At 29.6% G+C, this 17671-nt stretch overlaps 1 protein-coding gene across 1 annotated transcript in view; it reads right to left on the bottom strand.

Annotated features, from left to right (window-relative positions):
* Window positions 1–17671, bottom strand: part of LOC129964062 (uncharacterized) — a 69833-nt gene that overhangs the window by 10979 nt on the left and 41183 nt on the right. Inside the window, exons 5-11 of the mRNA XM_056078735.1 lie at window positions 15931–16119; window positions 12389–12498; window positions 11750–11867; window positions 9941–10148; window positions 8949–9016; window positions 8620–8700; window positions 7404–7568 (exon numbers count right to left, since the gene is read on the bottom strand). Of these exons, the coding sequence (XP_055934710.1) occupies window positions 7404–7568; window positions 8620–8700; window positions 8949–9016; window positions 9941–10148; window positions 11750–11867; window positions 12389–12498; window positions 15931–16119 (939 nt within the window). The remainder of the gene's footprint in view (window positions 1–7403; window positions 7569–8619; window positions 8701–8948; window positions 9017–9940; window positions 10149–11749; window positions 11868–12388; window positions 12499–15930; window positions 16120–17671) is intronic.

Here is a 17671-nt window from a genome sequence, read left to right as displayed (position 1 = left end):
GTTTGTAACACAGTACATGGATATCGCGTGTTGTCCTGAACCATTGCTGAATTCACACGCACAAACTCTCTCCCCCCAAAAGGTAACGTCATTTCTTTCTTTTAAGACAACCAAATCTCGGTACGGACAAGTTCTATTGGAATATAAACTGTCGCATTTCCTGAATTTTATTCCCAACTAGAAGGATAATTTAGCCGCAGAGAATTGGAATCTTACCGGTAAGAAAAAAGAATTCCAATTGTTCTTAGGCATCAATTAATGACACTTGTATAGTAGGTGTGGGCTTTGGGTCGCGCGTTTCGCACGCGTCGCTTGCCATCATTGTTAAAGCCGCACACTCATTAAAAACATCCATTGTTCTATCGGTATGGTTCAGCGGTGCAGTATTGACCTTCAACTTCTTGCCCTCACAGAACAGATGGAGAGAGTAAGCAAATTTAGTACCGTTACTTATTGCCTCAGGCTTACTCGATGAACAAGGATTAATGCTGTAAAATTTGGCGTTAGTAATCGCTCCAGGTAGTTAGAATTCTTTGGTGGCACTCCTTTGTCTTTAGTGGGATATATATTATAGAGAAAATATTTGTAGAATAACGAAGAGGTGGTACACGGTATTATATATAGTATATATCTTAAAATGGTAATCTGAAACTAAAGATTAAAAAAATCAAATTACTTGTCTTATCAATATATAATGGGCAATATGATAGGAAAATAATGTAAAACAATTAATTTTAGTAGGTTTTTTTTCAATCTAAGTGTAATTTTAATGATACTAATCAACAATTAATACTAATATAGTCATTTTACCCTAACCTAATCTAAATAAATTCAACAGACTATTCGTAAAAGTTTTCGAATTGAATAATTTTTTGTTGTAATTTAACCGTGACATTTGAATAATTGAATGCCCATCCATCTTAGTATGCTTTTCAAGTGATATATTTGGTGTAAGGACTCAATTGTATAGAATAAGTATTGTAAATTGAATACTAATTATTATAAGTATATACTAAATTGAATTCATCTATTATAAAATCATATTTTATGCAAAATATCCATTTATTTTTGTGATTATATACATCAAATTCTTTCCAAAAATCTGAGAACTATATATATGTGTGTGTGTGTGTGTGTGTGTGTGTGTGTGTGTGTGTGTGTGTGTGTGTGTGTGTGTGTGTGTGTGTGTGTGTGTGTGTGTGTGTGTGTGTGTGTGTGTGTGCGTGTGTGTGCGTGTGTATTCTTCCTAAAAGACTAGACTGAATTGGACATCTAGACTAGCGTTTATCCTTGTTTTATTAATATTTCAGAACTAGTAATTTTATAACTATAGGTTTTTTCCCCATTCTTTAACTGCATCATAATGTATATATGTAACTATCAGCTAAAATTTTATAAATCTGTACGTTAACAGCTTGTATATTTAATAGGTGTTTATAAAATTTCGGCTATTCTTCCATTCAAAATATGCGAGCTGCCCCAACAACTTCAATCATTTTCTACTTTTTTTTCAATTAATCCCAATTTTCAACTTTTTTTTAGTTATCTCAAAGAAAATAAATTTAAATCTGTAAAATCTGTGAATTTCTTCACTTTTTATTATTCAGTTAGTATAGAAAAATATTTGTTTTTCTCTTATTAATATAAAAATTCAAGCAAATTTAGTAAACAATTTTATTTAAACTCTTGGAGGCTGAAAATCAATTTTATTCGTTTCTTATTTTGAAATTTTACATATTTTTCCTAACAAATTCGATATAATTAAATACATTTTTAAGAATATTAAATCCTTGTTCTGAGAGTTATGGATAAAAAGTATTAGAAAGATTAGAAATTCTAAAAAATTTCAATGCAAGATAATAAAAATTTTTACAAAAAGAGACAAAAAAAAAAAAAAAAAAACTCAAATTGCCAACAATTAATTGCTGAAAGATTTATTGGTGTAGTAATACGAAGTAAATGAATTATCTCACACATACAACTATCTTGCAAGTGTATAAGAACCTCATAAATACCGGAGAAAATATTAAAATAAAACAAATACCCTATAGAATTCTTGAATTTAATATATCTCGGTAAGTATAACTAAAATTTTTAAATACGAAATTTCTTGTCTAATCTACGTAAGTTGACAAAACAATACATTTTCATAGAAATTAAATTTCAGTAGAAATTTTTTAATAATTTGCATAACATTACTATCGCTCTCAGTCGTGTATATATGAAAATATATTTATATAATGTTTATTTAAAAGTATTTTTTTCCAACAAACTGCAATTTATATCAGTAATTGATATTTAAAATGCACCAGAAGAAATTAGATAAGACAATCCTAATAAATTGCAGAATAAATTTCTTTTTTTACTATTCCTCTCGACGCACGGTCGACAGCTCTCGGGATCACTCATGCTTATCATCAACGACAGCAAATGAGAAACACATGATTGAAATGTTCGGTTTCTGTGGGATATTTACCAACCTTGGGAATTATCCCAAGAATATTATACAGCCACAAAATAAGTATGTTATTTTACCCATGTGAAAACATTGCAAAGGAAAAATACAAATTTGTCATCCAACAACTTTATATGTTATCGTTACGAAAAATTTCCATGAGAAATTTAAAAGAAAAGAAAAATAAAGTTATACATTCCGAAGCCTAATCGTTTGTGAAAGTTAAAACACAGAGAAAGAAGAAATGATGAGGTTTTGTATTGTGAATTTGATTTTTATCCTTTCCAAATAAATTATTGAGCAAATTATGCGTGTGTGTGTTTTACACACCGATGCAAGACAAATTTGCAAAAGGGAACTTATATTATTAACTTATTATATTTTGCTTGGGAATATGTTTTATGCTCAATTCCAGATTACTCGTACGTTTAAAAGACGAATTTGATTAAAATGTATCCACAAGTATATTACTAAAGCATTTTTTTAAAATAATAACATTTGCATACAGTTCAGTTTTGTTTCTTTAAACATAGACTGTAAAAAAACTTAAAAAAAAAATTAAAATGCAAGTTTGTTTAACGCTTATAAAAATCTCATCGATTCAAGTCTTTTCGTTTTGAATATAGTAGAGAATTAAAAATTATTCCAGCTATAGACTTTTTTAGACATATACTTTGGAAATCATAAGTAATTTTTTATGGTGTTGCAAAGAATTAACTACCAGAACATTTTCTATAGCTTCATTTTATTAACAAGAAAATCAGGAAATGATAGTTTTTAAATGTGAAGGCTAATAAAGATCCGCAGGAAAATAATTTTTCATTTTTCATTTTATCCAGTTTTAGCAATTAGAAATAATATTTTAGAGAATATTAAATTTTTAAAAGTCTTTGGATCCAACAAATCATTGATATGACTATATAAATGAACCGTGAGAATAATTTTGTCATTTTTGACATTAATAAGACATTTATCTTTTATAAATTAAGTTGGGAAAATCTTTTAGTTCAAATATTTCGCATATTAATATACATTTTTTTCTCCATATGTAAACAAGAATAAACGATATTTAATGGCCAATGCATTTTTGATGCTGTGACCAAGGGACAATTTTGTTTGTAATCTGAAGTTCTCAAATTCGAACTTCTGAAGATTCGCGAATATACCAGCTTTACGCATACTAAATCTAATCATGGGTAGGACAACCTTGTAAACCTTTTACTTTAAAATTAGCAGAACTGTATATATATATTCAAGCATTTTTATTAATGTTAAATAACGGTAAACTATATTTATCAATAGATCTATATAGTTTTGAATAAGATATTAATGAACAAAGATAAAGAATGGTATTCTTATATTGGAAGAGGAAATATATAAAAGTAATTTGTTGTTTTTATTTTATCTGAATTTATTCGGATTTAATTGCTTTATTCTTACCATTATTTATTCTTAATATATTTTCAAATATTTTCGTTTTCATGTAGTTAGATTTAAATCAACTGCGAAAGTACAGACCGACAGATGGTCAATTCTTTGGAAGATCTGGTTCAAAATTTGATAAGAATTCAAATTTTAGATGCCAAATCTGTGTAACAAATTTTCATCTATCTGCCTCTTTGCACTTTGCAATTATCAAGTTCATTTACACTTGAATAACCAGTCAGCCAAATTTTCTGTGATTGGATTTCGTTCAAAATTAATAGAAATCTACAAATTTGGTCGTAAATCCGCACACCAAATTTCCTTTTTCTGGCTTAAAATGTTTTTGAGTTGTCGTGTTCACGAATCAACAAACATATTGCCAAAAAAAGGTTTTATCTTCCCATGCTACCCACAAACAATTATGAATCTTGTGGACCAAACAAATACTCAGTATGACATTGGCGAACAATGGTTACGAAATAGAGATCTTTGGCATGAATCTAGCATTTTTTGCCGAATTGATCATGCGAAAAAGTAGTTTGGACGCATTTCTTCTGAAGCCAAATTTGACATAGAACTACAAGTATAAACATAAGATAGTAAACCGAATTTCATTGATTTAAGTCATTAAGTGATAACATTTACGTGCATGCGAAAGTACAGACCGACAGATGGTCAATTCTTTGGAAGATCTGGTTCAAAATTTGATAAGAATTCAAATTTTAGATGCCAAATCTGTGTAACAAATTTTCATCTATCTGCCTCTTTGCACTTTGCAATTATCAAGTTCATTTACACTTGAATAACCAGTCAGCCAAATTTTCTGTGATTGGATTTCGTTCAAAATTAATAGAAATCTACAAATTTGGTCGTAAATCCGCACACCAAATTTCCTTTTTCTGGCTTAAAATGTTTTTGAGTTGTCGTGTTCACGAATCAACAAACATATTGCCAAAAAAAGGTTTTATCTTCCCATGCTACCCACAAACAATTATGAATCTTGTGGACCAAACAAATACTCAGTATGACATTGGCGAACAATGGTTACGAAATAGAGATCTTTGGCATGAATCTAGCATTTTTTGCCGAATTGATCATGCGAAAAAGTAGTTTGGACGCATTTCTTCTGAAGCCAAATTTGACATAGAACTACAAGTATAAACATAAGATAGTAAACCGAATTTCATTGATTTAAGTCATTAAGTGATAACATTTACGTGCATGCGAAAGTACAGACCGACAGATGGTCAATTCTTTGGAAGATCTGGTTCAAAATTTGATAAGAATTCAAATTTTAGATGCCAAATCTGTGTAACAAATTTTCATCTATCTGCCTCTTTGCACTTTGCAATTATCAAGTTCATTTACACTTGAATAACCAGTCAGCCAAATTTTCTGTGATTGGATTTCGTTCAAAATTAATAGAAATCTACAAATTTGGTCGTAAATCCGCACACCAAATTTCCTTTTTCTGGCTTAAAATGTTTTTGAGTTGTCGTGTTCACGAATCAACAAACATATTGCCAAAAAGGTATTTTTTTTTTAATATAGGGAGGATTGGAACGTGGAGATATGTCAACATTTCGAGTTCGAAGTTTTTGATGATTAAGTTATTCCCTCTGTATTTTGCGTGAAAGAAAGTAAAAAGCATTCTATTAACAACTAAGATTTTAATGCACAAAATCTTGCGACGTAATTACACCCATTAGCTTCATCGGCATAAAAATAATTAATAGGTTTTCTATACATTATAGTGGAGGGGAAGTCTACGAAGAATGACATTAATCCTTGAACTATCACTGAGCTTAATCTAGATTAGAATGAAAGAGAGAGAGAGAGAGAGAGAGTAGGTATTGATTGTGCTTCAACACGTGCAATTACTAGACGAAACATCTCTTAACATGCTGATAGTAACAACACTAGAACATAAAAAGGAATTTTTAACACGTCTGCTTTTATTGTATTCTATCAAAGTTCATGATTTTTAAAGAACCGGATACAACATCCAAACGAAGCCGGATGTTAAGATGATATCCTGCCTGATGATTAAATGCCTGTATAGTAAATACATCCGGGAAAGATAGGTTCAAAAGCTGTTATTAGAAGACCAAAACTTTGTGCTTTTGCTGTTTTAGAGTGCGGTTCTTTGAGAGTAGGTCATTTAACATTCCGCTAAATGAGAAGAAACTGGACTGGATTAAGGCCGTTGGAAAAGCCGCACAACATGATCACGCATTAAAAGCGATTCGGTTTATGAATCATAGAAACGTATTTCCCCATTTTCTCAGTACGTTTTACCAAGATAAAATGATTCTAAAGCTAAATTACTTAAAAACAAAATTATCGCTTTTAAAAGTAAAGTAAAGTAAGTAAGAAATTTTTTAAATGATGCAAATTCTATATAACGAACTTCGATATATAGAAAGTCTACAAATTACGAACTTTTTCAAGAATCTTGCATTTTTATTAAATGAATAATTTCTTATTTTTAGAATTAAATTTCTTTATGTTAATCAAAATTTTTCACTTAAAAAATTGTATATGCTTTCTTGCAGTCAAAATAAGATCTTGGTTTCCAACTGCAAGAAGAAATATAAATTAACTGTTAAACAAAACTGTTTGAAAACTGAACCAAAAATAACTGTTTAACCAATTCTTTAGGCAGTAGAAATTAGTACCATCATAAAGTCGTTTACGAAAAAGCAATAAACACTGTCGGTGAGTCAAATATTATTCTTAGCTTCTGTTCTATGAATCTCTGAAGTTGAATATTTACGTCAAATTTAGTTTTAAAGACAAACATTTTTTAATACATTTTTAAAATACTTGCAAATGATATACATATTTGTACAATTTTTAAAATAAATTTCTTTAATAATTTAATTTTCATGGCCCTTAAAAATCCGCAATGCAAAACTATTTTTAGTAATAAAATGATGAAAAACTCACCATGCATATTTCTGTATATCGAAATTTCTATATACTGAAATTTTTAAAAAAGAAATCTTTAAATTTGACAGCGCTATCTTATTTTTATTTAAAACCTGAGAGGCAAAACGAGTAGAAGTAAGAGATTTTGCCGTATAAATAAACAGACTCTAGCGTCTCTAGTAAATAAAGCAATACTGTGAGGTAGAGTTGTTTCCACTCAACCACTATGAGAAAAAATGCACAAATGGTCTATGACAACCCTAGAAATTTCTCTCATTATCTGACTTATGCTGTTGTGATGCTGTGTTATTTATTTTATCATATAAATTAAGAGTCATTTGCAATATATATCAATTTTAAGATTTAACATCATTATATTTAAAACAGTGGGAGAGTTCAAATTGATTTTCTTTACATTCAGTTTTATAAAAGCTAATTTTTATCAAAACATTGCCAAAAGTTTAATACTTTGAAGAAACCTTTGTCATTACTTTGCTGTCAATGACTGCAAATTTTATATTAAATAAAAAAAATTCTAAATATCATAGTAATGAACTGCCTTGAGGGAATTAAGTTAATTTTTTCAGCTCACCTTCGTAAACGTGTCCGCGTTCTTCACAATTGCTGACGGTATAGAACATGATGTCGGGATTGTTGCAATCGGATGATACCTTGGCACATAAACCGTGTGTTCCTGGAACCTCGCCGGTGTAGTCTCCCATTATTGGGCAAGCAGCTATCTGAATCTTATGCAATCCTGGAAAAAGTAATAAATATATTAATCAAATCATTTGCAATAAAAATTTCTAAGCAGAGAATTTCCAGCCTATTTTATATGAACATGGCGATGAATTATGTGCAGATCTGAGCAATATGTGACTGCAAAAAGATAGATAAATTTTAATTCACAGTCTTAACTTTATATTCAAAGGATTATGGGTTATTTTCCCAGAAGATTCTTGAAATTTGATGACGTAATGAACATTGAATGTAATTCTGAATCTGAAGTTGTCAAGCTGATTTCAGGTAGAAATTCGAAAAGGGAAATTCTTTCTCTCATCTGAAAGTTACGAAGCACCTCACATACAACGTTCATCAGACTTCCAAACAAGATATAATGAACTGCACAAGATGTCGATAACTATTTTTAAAAAGTTATACACAAATATTTTAATAAATAGAAATTCATGAGTGCATTTATTGTTAACAATATTTAAATGACATAATGACTATTGTTAACTATAATTAATGATTAAAAATAAAAATTATCAAATAACAAATTTTCAATAATTTCATCTATAATTTATTTGAAAAAGATTAAAACTGGTACTGTATGCAAAACGAAATAAAGTTTTATCATTTTTCATACAATACCTATTTTCATTTTTTGCAAATAAATTATAAATTGTAGCGGTTACACAACTATACTACCTTCTCTTTTGATACAATAGATGGCGTTATCTAATTAACATCAAGATATATTTCCCATGAACTGTCTTGGGGGTCATTATTAGATTGTATTCTGAGTGAATGTTGTGTTTGTTTTGCCTTGTGAAATGTGGAACTTAGAAAATAATTGAATAACTGTTCCCAAAACTCGTCTATTATTTTCATCTACCTCATAATGAGGTTATAAAGAGACTCGACCCTCTACAAAATGAAATTATTAAAAATTTACTTTGATAAGTTCAAAGAAAGTCATTTAAATATTGTTTAGAAAATGAGATAAAATATAAATCTGATATAAATAGTATCGAGGGATTTCAATGATAAATGCTATCTGAAATGAACACTCAAAAATCACTTACTTCCTTCTGTAATCCATGCCTCACCAGGGAACTGCTGGTCATGACACAGACTTTCTGAATACGTGTTACTGGGTTCCACACCTACAAATAAAATACTGATTCAATAATGCCTATCTAAAATTACAAAATGTTTACTTTGATACATTCTTAATAAATCAGCCATTCTAACAATCACTGATTGTCTCACCTCTATTCATAATTAAAACAATTTTAACTTCGTTTATTTTTATTTCCTATTTCAAAATGATGGACACACAATCGATTTCATATTTTAATTGCTTTTAAGGATTTTAATATTTTCATGATAGAAGAATTTTCAATGAACTCACCTAACTGAAATTCCATGACATTTGGCGCTCGTCTTTGCAACCAAATGCAATTGTAACTTTCTTCGCCACTGCAAAAAAAATATTAAAATTCAAAAATTGTTTAAAATTTAACAACATAACAAATTTCAATAATTAAACAATAACAAAATTTAAAAGTTTTTAGCCAGCAAGATTCTAAATATTAAAAGATGAATAATAAATCCAGACCTCAAGGAAAATCTCTTCGCCTTTTTTACGTAATGCTTACATATTTATAAAATTATTTTTAACCGTAATCAACATAATATTTATTTTTTATAATGCTAAGCAGTGCATTAATATTTGGTATTATTAAGATATGGTATATTAAAACGTGCAATAAATGAAATAAATATTCTAAAAATTAACAAAGTAAAAGTTTTCCATTGTCATCGAATACAGAAGTTTCAAGAAATTAACTTTCAACTGATTAAACAAGAATAAAAATTAATTATACAAAATAATAAATAATTAAAATTTTGACTTTTTTCACTTTCAAATTTGCATTATTTTTGATGTGGAAAGAGAAAATACGATCTTGATGCAGTTGGATTGATCGTTTATCAAATTAATTAAAAGTGTTAAGCTAAATCAAATGCAAGAAACATTTTAAAAATATTTGTTATTTTTTTTTTTCTGGAATTTCTGAATTATGAATTAAAGAGAGGAAAAGCAAACATTGAATATTGCAAATGCGAACAAAAATATCTGCAAATGTTTGAAAGAATAAATATCAGCTCTTATCTATATTTCTTTCATCGTAAGGGCCTTTTAAAATAATCTCTATAATAACGCATAACATTATTTTTGAACTGTTCGTCATCTTCAATACAAATTGCATACGATCAGTTTTAGATCTTTGTATAGAATAGACATTTTCGGTCAGAAACGCAGAAATTATTATCTTGTTAAAGGATATTTTTGGAAAGAGAGAGAGAGAGAGTATTTCGGTGAAACGAAGCGTGTCCCCTTACCACTGTGTGACCGTATACACAATGAATCTGTCGTTGGGCGTCGTGTTTTCCCGGAGAATGCAGCGGCCCGTGATGTCTTGAAACAGAGTATGGTCCCTGAACTGGAAAGAATTGCCGTTGACCACCAAGTGCTCCCACTGGCCTTGCGACCACTCAGGAAAGCGGCAGTGGGCAGCCTCCACCTGGGCAGGAAGACTGCGGTCGGGTACTAAAAAAACAAAATAAAAAATCTCTTAAAAATAAAAGAAATTATTCAATGAAATGCTTTTTCTCATTTTAACTAATTGTGAGATTTCAAAGATCTGGTTTTTTATATTTTGTCTATACTAATACAAAAGACGGTTTCTCAAGTTCATTGTCAAAATATTGCATTTGAAGTTTCTAAGCGGTTTTATTTTGATAAAAAAATATTGATTATGAGGCATTTATCGTATGCTATTAGACAATATTCTGTGTATAAACATTGAAATTCACTGTCCTTATTAGTACAAAATGTCCCTAAACATTATTACGATATCTATACGATGCTGGCCGGACACTCTGAGCGAAGAGATAAAAATCCCTAATGTTTACAACATTCTTTTAGATTTCTAAAACTCCCTTTCCTAAATCTATACTTGTTAAAGAAATCCCTATCAAAATCTCATAGTAAAACCATTAAAGGGAAAAATTTTAGTCTCTCCGGTTCTTATATATATATATATATATATATATATATATATATATATATATATATATATATATATATATATATATATATATATATATATATATATATATATATATATATATATATATATATATATATATATATATATATATATATATATATATAAACATTTTCTGGCAGATGCGTGGCTAAATAGAAGAAACTTTTGAAATTTTAGAACTTCGATTTATTTCAACACGGGAGGCATAATTTACGGACTAAAGAAATTATGTAATTAAAGAATAAGTGGTAAGAAATACGTCAGTTTACATGTTTACATTCTAATATAAGAACCGGAGAGACTAAAATTTTTCCCTTTAATGGTTTTACTATGAGATTTTGATAGGGATTTCTTTAACAAGTATAGATTTAGGAAAGGGAGTTTTAGAAATCTAAAAGAATGTTGTAAACATTAGGGATTTTTATCTCTTCGCTCAGAGTGTGAGAAACCTGCTGAATTCAGCAGTTTTATAGAGTACGCGCAGAATTAATTAAATAAGAAAGTGGAAATTGGATCAGGAAATAAGAGAGCATCTAAGAATGACGTTAATATGGATTAAATTAAGATAAAAATTAGAAAATTAATTTACTTAAATCATTGTAATTATCATATATATATACATAGAGAGAGAGCATGCCGTAAGTTAAGTATGGTGACAATGAAAAACAGTAATGATAGCATTACATATGTATAGAAATATTCAAATTCAAATTTTTAAAATACGTTTTTTTCAGTAATAACGAACAGAAACAGTTTTAAAACTTATATGAATGAACAAATCCATATATGATGAGGAAAGACAATCTGTGTATATTTCCTGGTGCATTCTGTATGATCAAAATGCAATTCTTTCATAATATAATTTTAAAAATCTTTATATTTTACTGATTTGCAATCGGCTATGTGTAGCCGATAGCAAATCAGCGATAGCGATAAATTATTGTCATGGTGAAATTCATTAACCAATGACAATAATTTATTCCGCATGCTAAATTTTATTATTTATGACAAGTCAATTTATAATAAATATATAAAACCAATCAAATAAATGTAATATTAGTGAATTGCTCAAACACAAAAATTTAAGGAAATTACTTACATGGACTTAGTACCAGTGATTCATATCCAACAGTAGCTGATGTGAGTTGATTTATACAGGTTGAATCGGATGCTAAAGAGACATACACACGACCAGTAGTCTTATCTTTGCGATATAGCTAAAAGAAAAAAACCGCCATCATTATCACAATTCTTTGAATGTTTGCAACAGATTTTATCATATAAAAATAAAATAATCTTAAATTTTGTAAAATATAATTCAGCGATAGAATTATACATAGATAGTATCATAAAGATGATAGTTTCAAAATTCTTTCAATAGAATGCATTTACACTTTTTCTTATTTAAGAAAATTCCCTAATTTTATATCGTCCCATGCTTTAAAATTATTAAAAAGAGCAACACATTTATTTAGAAAAGTTGACTCGTTTTCATCTCAAAGCCAGTAGCATTCGTAAGATATGAATCATGTTGAGCAAAGTGTATATGAAAGGAGTTCTATTTCCTTGAACCAGATTCAACGCTTTTGTTTGTATTATAAATTTAATCTGTCGTCCTTTCATTTATTTTCTGCTTCTTCATTCCTTTGTTGTTTCGATGGTCCTTCCTCATAAATTAAACAGAAACAATTCGGAATTCATATTAAGTAGAGAATGGAAACTCAAAAGATACACTTACTCCACATCTGTACTTGGGTCGAGCTTGAGGTTCATCTCTCAAATCCATTAAAGCAATGTATCTTTCGCCATTCAGTCCAGCCCAGTCACCAAGGCACAAAAATTGAATGCCTGAAAAATAATAATATATAGTTTTATATAGATTACTTTAGGAAGACTGCCTAGTGTAATGATTCTCAATGGAAAATTTCTTCATTTCTTCATCGATCATGGTCCCTAGAATCCAAAACCACCCTTCTTTAAAAAGTTTAAACACACACACACATGCGTATAACGCTTTTCTCGGGTTACCTTTTGAACAGGATAGTTAAAGTAATTTTGTTTGGATTTTAATCGACTTGGAATATTTTGTTAGAAACGAAAAAAATATCGGATGAGTTCGTAAATGGGTCATCTATCTGAAAGGGAGTGGAAATGGTGGTACGGGGGGGGGGGTCGAATTTTCCAATTTCATTATAATTTTCTTAATATTGAAGATAGAAAAATAAATCCAAATAACCAAATTAGCGCCTCGTTAAAACAAACAACTTTTGTATTTAAATTTTTTCGATACCTGCAATATCTTTGAAGTTAGGGGCTGAAAAGTGATCTAATATTCACTATTTCTAACTAATATATAATATTGACTAATATTAATTATATTCACTATTTCTAACATTAATAATTTATGTTACCAGATAGTAACTTAAATGTAAAGGTTGCTTTCCAGCTTGCCGACAGAAATTTGCTTTTTTATTTAAGTAATGAATTTCACAGCTTAAGGGCTTTCTAAATTTTTATAATTTATTTAATAATTATTAACCTAAATTAAGCATTTCATAGGAACTCATTTCTGAATTTAGTTTTTTAAACTTTAACATTATTTCAAACATATTGATAGATTTCCTAGAAAAGTTCCAATAATTCATTGAATAGGATGAAAACAAAATTACTTAGCAGAATTTAATCGTTTTCACCTTTTAACATTGCATCTATTGAGGGAATACGCGGAAAAATGTTAAAAACATGATGGATTTCTAAAATAAAAGATAGCCTTCTGCTCCTTTAAAAAAAATTAAATAAAAATAGCTATGCAAATAGCATGACTTTAAAGATTCTAATCTTTAAAGTCATCTATTTACTTACTTTTGAAAATGATTTTTTGTTACATTATTTTTTCTGAACAATATTTTCCACATCAATCATCACTAACATTCATCTTTTCGGGAACGTTTAAAACTAGCAGCCGTTTCATTTCTATTTTTCGAATCTAACGATAAAACCTACACATTACCATAAAGAAACAAAATTCGAATAACCGCCCAGTAGAAGCTAAATATAAATACAACACCAACATGACAACAGCCTCGTGCCTTGAATTTCTTAAGCAGCAAACAATCAACCAATCAGCATGCTAGTCACGTTACATTTGTCACGAACAGAGGCTCTTCTTGACTCATCTCGAGAGATTTATACTCTAATTCGTAATGAAATCTGAATCAAGACGAAGTGGCCTATGATTTTCAACCCTAAGGATCTCATCGCTAATATAGATGCTAAGAAGTTTTTCTCACCACTCACAGGTGGCAAGTTCACGGCTTTCACTATCATGGCTCACAGTTTGATACGGAAATATAATACGTTTCCGGCGATTGTGATGAGTTGGATGACGCTTTTCTTGAACAGTATTTGACCCTGTCCACTGGGTGCAAATAATGTATATTCGTGCAAATGCTATCGTGAATGAAGTTAAATTAGCCGTGATCGATTAGACAACGGAAGAAGGGTTATTTTTTTAAGAAAACAGTGTAAGCACATTTGTTGATAAGACTGAAAGCAAATGTCTTATACTTGCACATTTTCCTACAAAAATTATTGTATTAGAAAAACGTTCATGCTGATTTAAATTTTAGATTGGAAACGTAATTATTGGCAAGAGTTCCGGATTCATTCAGACAGAAACAAAAATAAACTTTTTTATTCACATAAATTGGCAACTCTAACTGCGCAACACGTGTTTTAAATAACAGTTTTTCTTGTCAACTTTTCTTCCACTCTTCTTCCACTGTCTAATTGATCACGGGTAATTTAACTTCCTTCACGATAGTATTTGCACGAATATGCATTATTTGCACCTAATTTAATATTGATTTTTAACTGATTAATTATGATTATAATTCGTGGATAATTCATAAAATTCAAATTCATTTTGGATGGTCTAATATTTTCCCTCCAAATGTATGCAAAAATGTAATTTTATAGTAAAAGTATCAATTTTATTATTCTTCTAACAAATAACAGATTCTTAATTAAGAATGGTTCCAAGTTTTAAAGCCGATTATAAGATTTGGAAATTACCTCTAAAAAGTAGTAAAATATGATTAGTTATTAAGAAATGAACCAGCGTAATCCCAAAATATGAAGAAAATCGAAATTAATATTTAAAATTTTAATCTCTTAGTCTATTTATTTTATAATAATAATCAGCAGTTCTCTTAGAAATGTAATCCCTACAATCAATAAGCCTCTAACAATTTTCAGGTATACAAAAACTGATTTAATTTTTTTATTTATTTAAAACTGAAAGATAATCAGATACAAACGAGCAGGGTTCTTTTTTAAAGTTTAATTAAGAAAAAAAATTTTATATTTGACTAGGAGCTTCGCCCTCTGCTCACTTCCAATCGTCAACCCCGGCGTTGTCTGCTAATGTATGTGATGTTCATCAGTTCCAACTAACAAGGTTTTAAAATCCACAGGGCATTTATTCGATGCTGGAAGTTTAATCTTTCCATGATGGGAACATACATTTTCCGATGGGCCTACTTCCGATTCAAAACTGAAAGCCACATAGTGAGGACATTATTTGGTGGCATCACCAATATTTAAATACTGAATAAAATTCATCATTTTGCTGCCAACTTAGCAGCTTCACATCCGCTTTTCTTTTCAAATTGTCAAATTCTCTCTCGGTCTCGTTGGATACCCATTATTATTTTTTAAAAAGCAATACAGGGCTAACACGTTTATTACTTAGATATTCAGACGATTGCTAGAGAGACGAAAAATTTCCGTTACGATGTGTTCCAAATGATGTGTTTAAAAGTAAAATTAACAAATAAAATTGTTTTAAATTCATTTGCTGTCAATTTGGTGTTCATTAAAGCCTTATTTTTTCCTTTTTGTCCCACTTTCATCATCAAGTGCAATATAAATGCTAACTACGATGTAATAATAATTTTCATTAAATATATGAAACAATATTGGCAAAATAAATCTCAAATGTCATCGGTCAGGTGACTCATTATCTATCAATCACAAATCGAATAAAATGCAATGTTTACATAAAAAAATTATATACTAGATAGATAATTGATTCTTTTATTCGTTTATTGGTTACTTAATTTATAATTATAAGCTTACTATAAAATCAATAACTTTCATGTAATTAATCATATTATTAGATGAAGAAAGACTAATTTCCCAATGCGGGCACCACCAGAGTTGCCTTCTTCAAGGCATTACAGAATTAGTTGTCGACATAAGATTAAAGCCTATTCTTACTCATATCTGGGAAGGCACACTGTCGGAATCTGACATTGAGTCCATTTCCATTCGGACAGTTACTCAGCTCGGAGAAGGGTTGCTCACACTGGAACTCCCCGTGGTTCGCAGTGTACGTGAACCTGAACCTGCCACTGATTGGGCAGAACAGGTCCTCTACCGTCATCATTGTCGCCGGCTCGTGCTTGCCTGCAAAAATACAAAGAGCACCTCATGAAAAAAGAAATATCACTTCCGCAATGCATTACTTAGAACGCAATTTCTGTTGTGTCTCCATTCATTGTATACACACGATAAGAGATTCACTATTATTAAGAAGTAGTTTTCCTACGGTGAATTTTCGAGACAATTGTACAATTGATGCAGTAGTCTTGGTGTTTCTCGTAATGTATTTATGTTAGATCAAGCATGATTTTATCTGATTGATGCATAGAAGATAAAAATGGTAAAGAAGTCTTTGAGGTTGGAGGACGGCTGTTCTAAAAAAACTGGTAGATATTTGAGCGTAAATATTAAAGCAGTAGATAAAGAACGTATTTTAATTAGCTCGTAAAAAAGCCGAGATATAAAAATAGCAAATATTGACAGCGTTCATTAAACTTTGAGTACATTATCTTTTTTATAAGCAAAGTCGTCTCCTTAAAAGAAGGATTTAAAAAAAATTGAGAAAAAAAAATAGTAGCCGAAAGAGAAAATTGCTTATCTAAATTATTATTATTAAGTTCTTTGTCGTCATTTCTGTATAAAATCAAAGCAAAATTTACATTACATGATATTTTAGTTAATTTCTTTTCAGACGTCAGACAATTTCTTCAGTCCAGAAGCAATTAAATCTAATATTTGACAAATACAATAGGCCTTTATTTCATGTCAAAAGCGTAAATAAAAGAATATACAGTACACTCCTGAGTATTCGGTTCGCGACTATCCGGTTTCCGTACTATCCGGCCTAGTTTTCTTTTATCGTAATTAAATAAGGAAGACAAGGGTTGAGCAGTCATCTATTAATCATTATGTTCATTTTGTATAGTATACCATACATACAACTTTATAAAAATATACTATCACTATAAAATAATTTTTAACTTAGTTTTATTAAACACATGACATTCTAGATTTTTTTTATTTTTTGATGTTTTTATAGCGTATATATACATTTTTTTTTTTTTTTTTGCTTTTCTTCAAAAAAGCTAAAAGCTGTAAGTTTAGACTCTTATCTTAGGGTTACCTTTTCGTATCCGTGCAATCATTTATCAATGAAAAATAAAATCAGTTTGAATAAATTTTTTTAATAACTTGGACTACGATTTACTTTAACATTATGTTTATATTTCCTATATTTAAGTTAGGTATTACAGAATTTATGTAAAAATGTAAACTGTTTATATCTGTTAACTTACTTTTTCTCTAATAAATTATTGAAATGTGCAGTGCAGTATATAAACATATATAACCAGTACAGAGTCTTATGTTTTAACTCGACACGTTACCGATAACTGCTTCTCACCGGGCAGTGGCCGCGTTCACATTTTACATAGCTTGAGATAAATAAAGGACTTAGTACTCAATAAGAAGTGAGAAAACGCATATTATGCTTACGTATTATTACATACGTTTGGTATAAAAACTTTGTCTTCTGGTATTGGTGAAATGAGTTCATTGAACTCCGCTCTATCCGGCGTTTTTGTTATCCGGTCTGCCCTTCAACCACAAGAGGCCGAATACTCAAGAATATACTGTA

Source organism: Argiope bruennichi, chromosome 3 (assembly GCF_947563725.1).
Source record: "Argiope bruennichi chromosome 3, qqArgBrue1.1, whole genome shotgun sequence".
Taxonomy (NCBI): Eukaryota; Metazoa; Arthropoda; class Arachnida; order Araneae; family Araneidae; genus Argiope; species Argiope bruennichi.
This window is presented reverse-complemented; position numbering and strand designations above follow the sequence as displayed.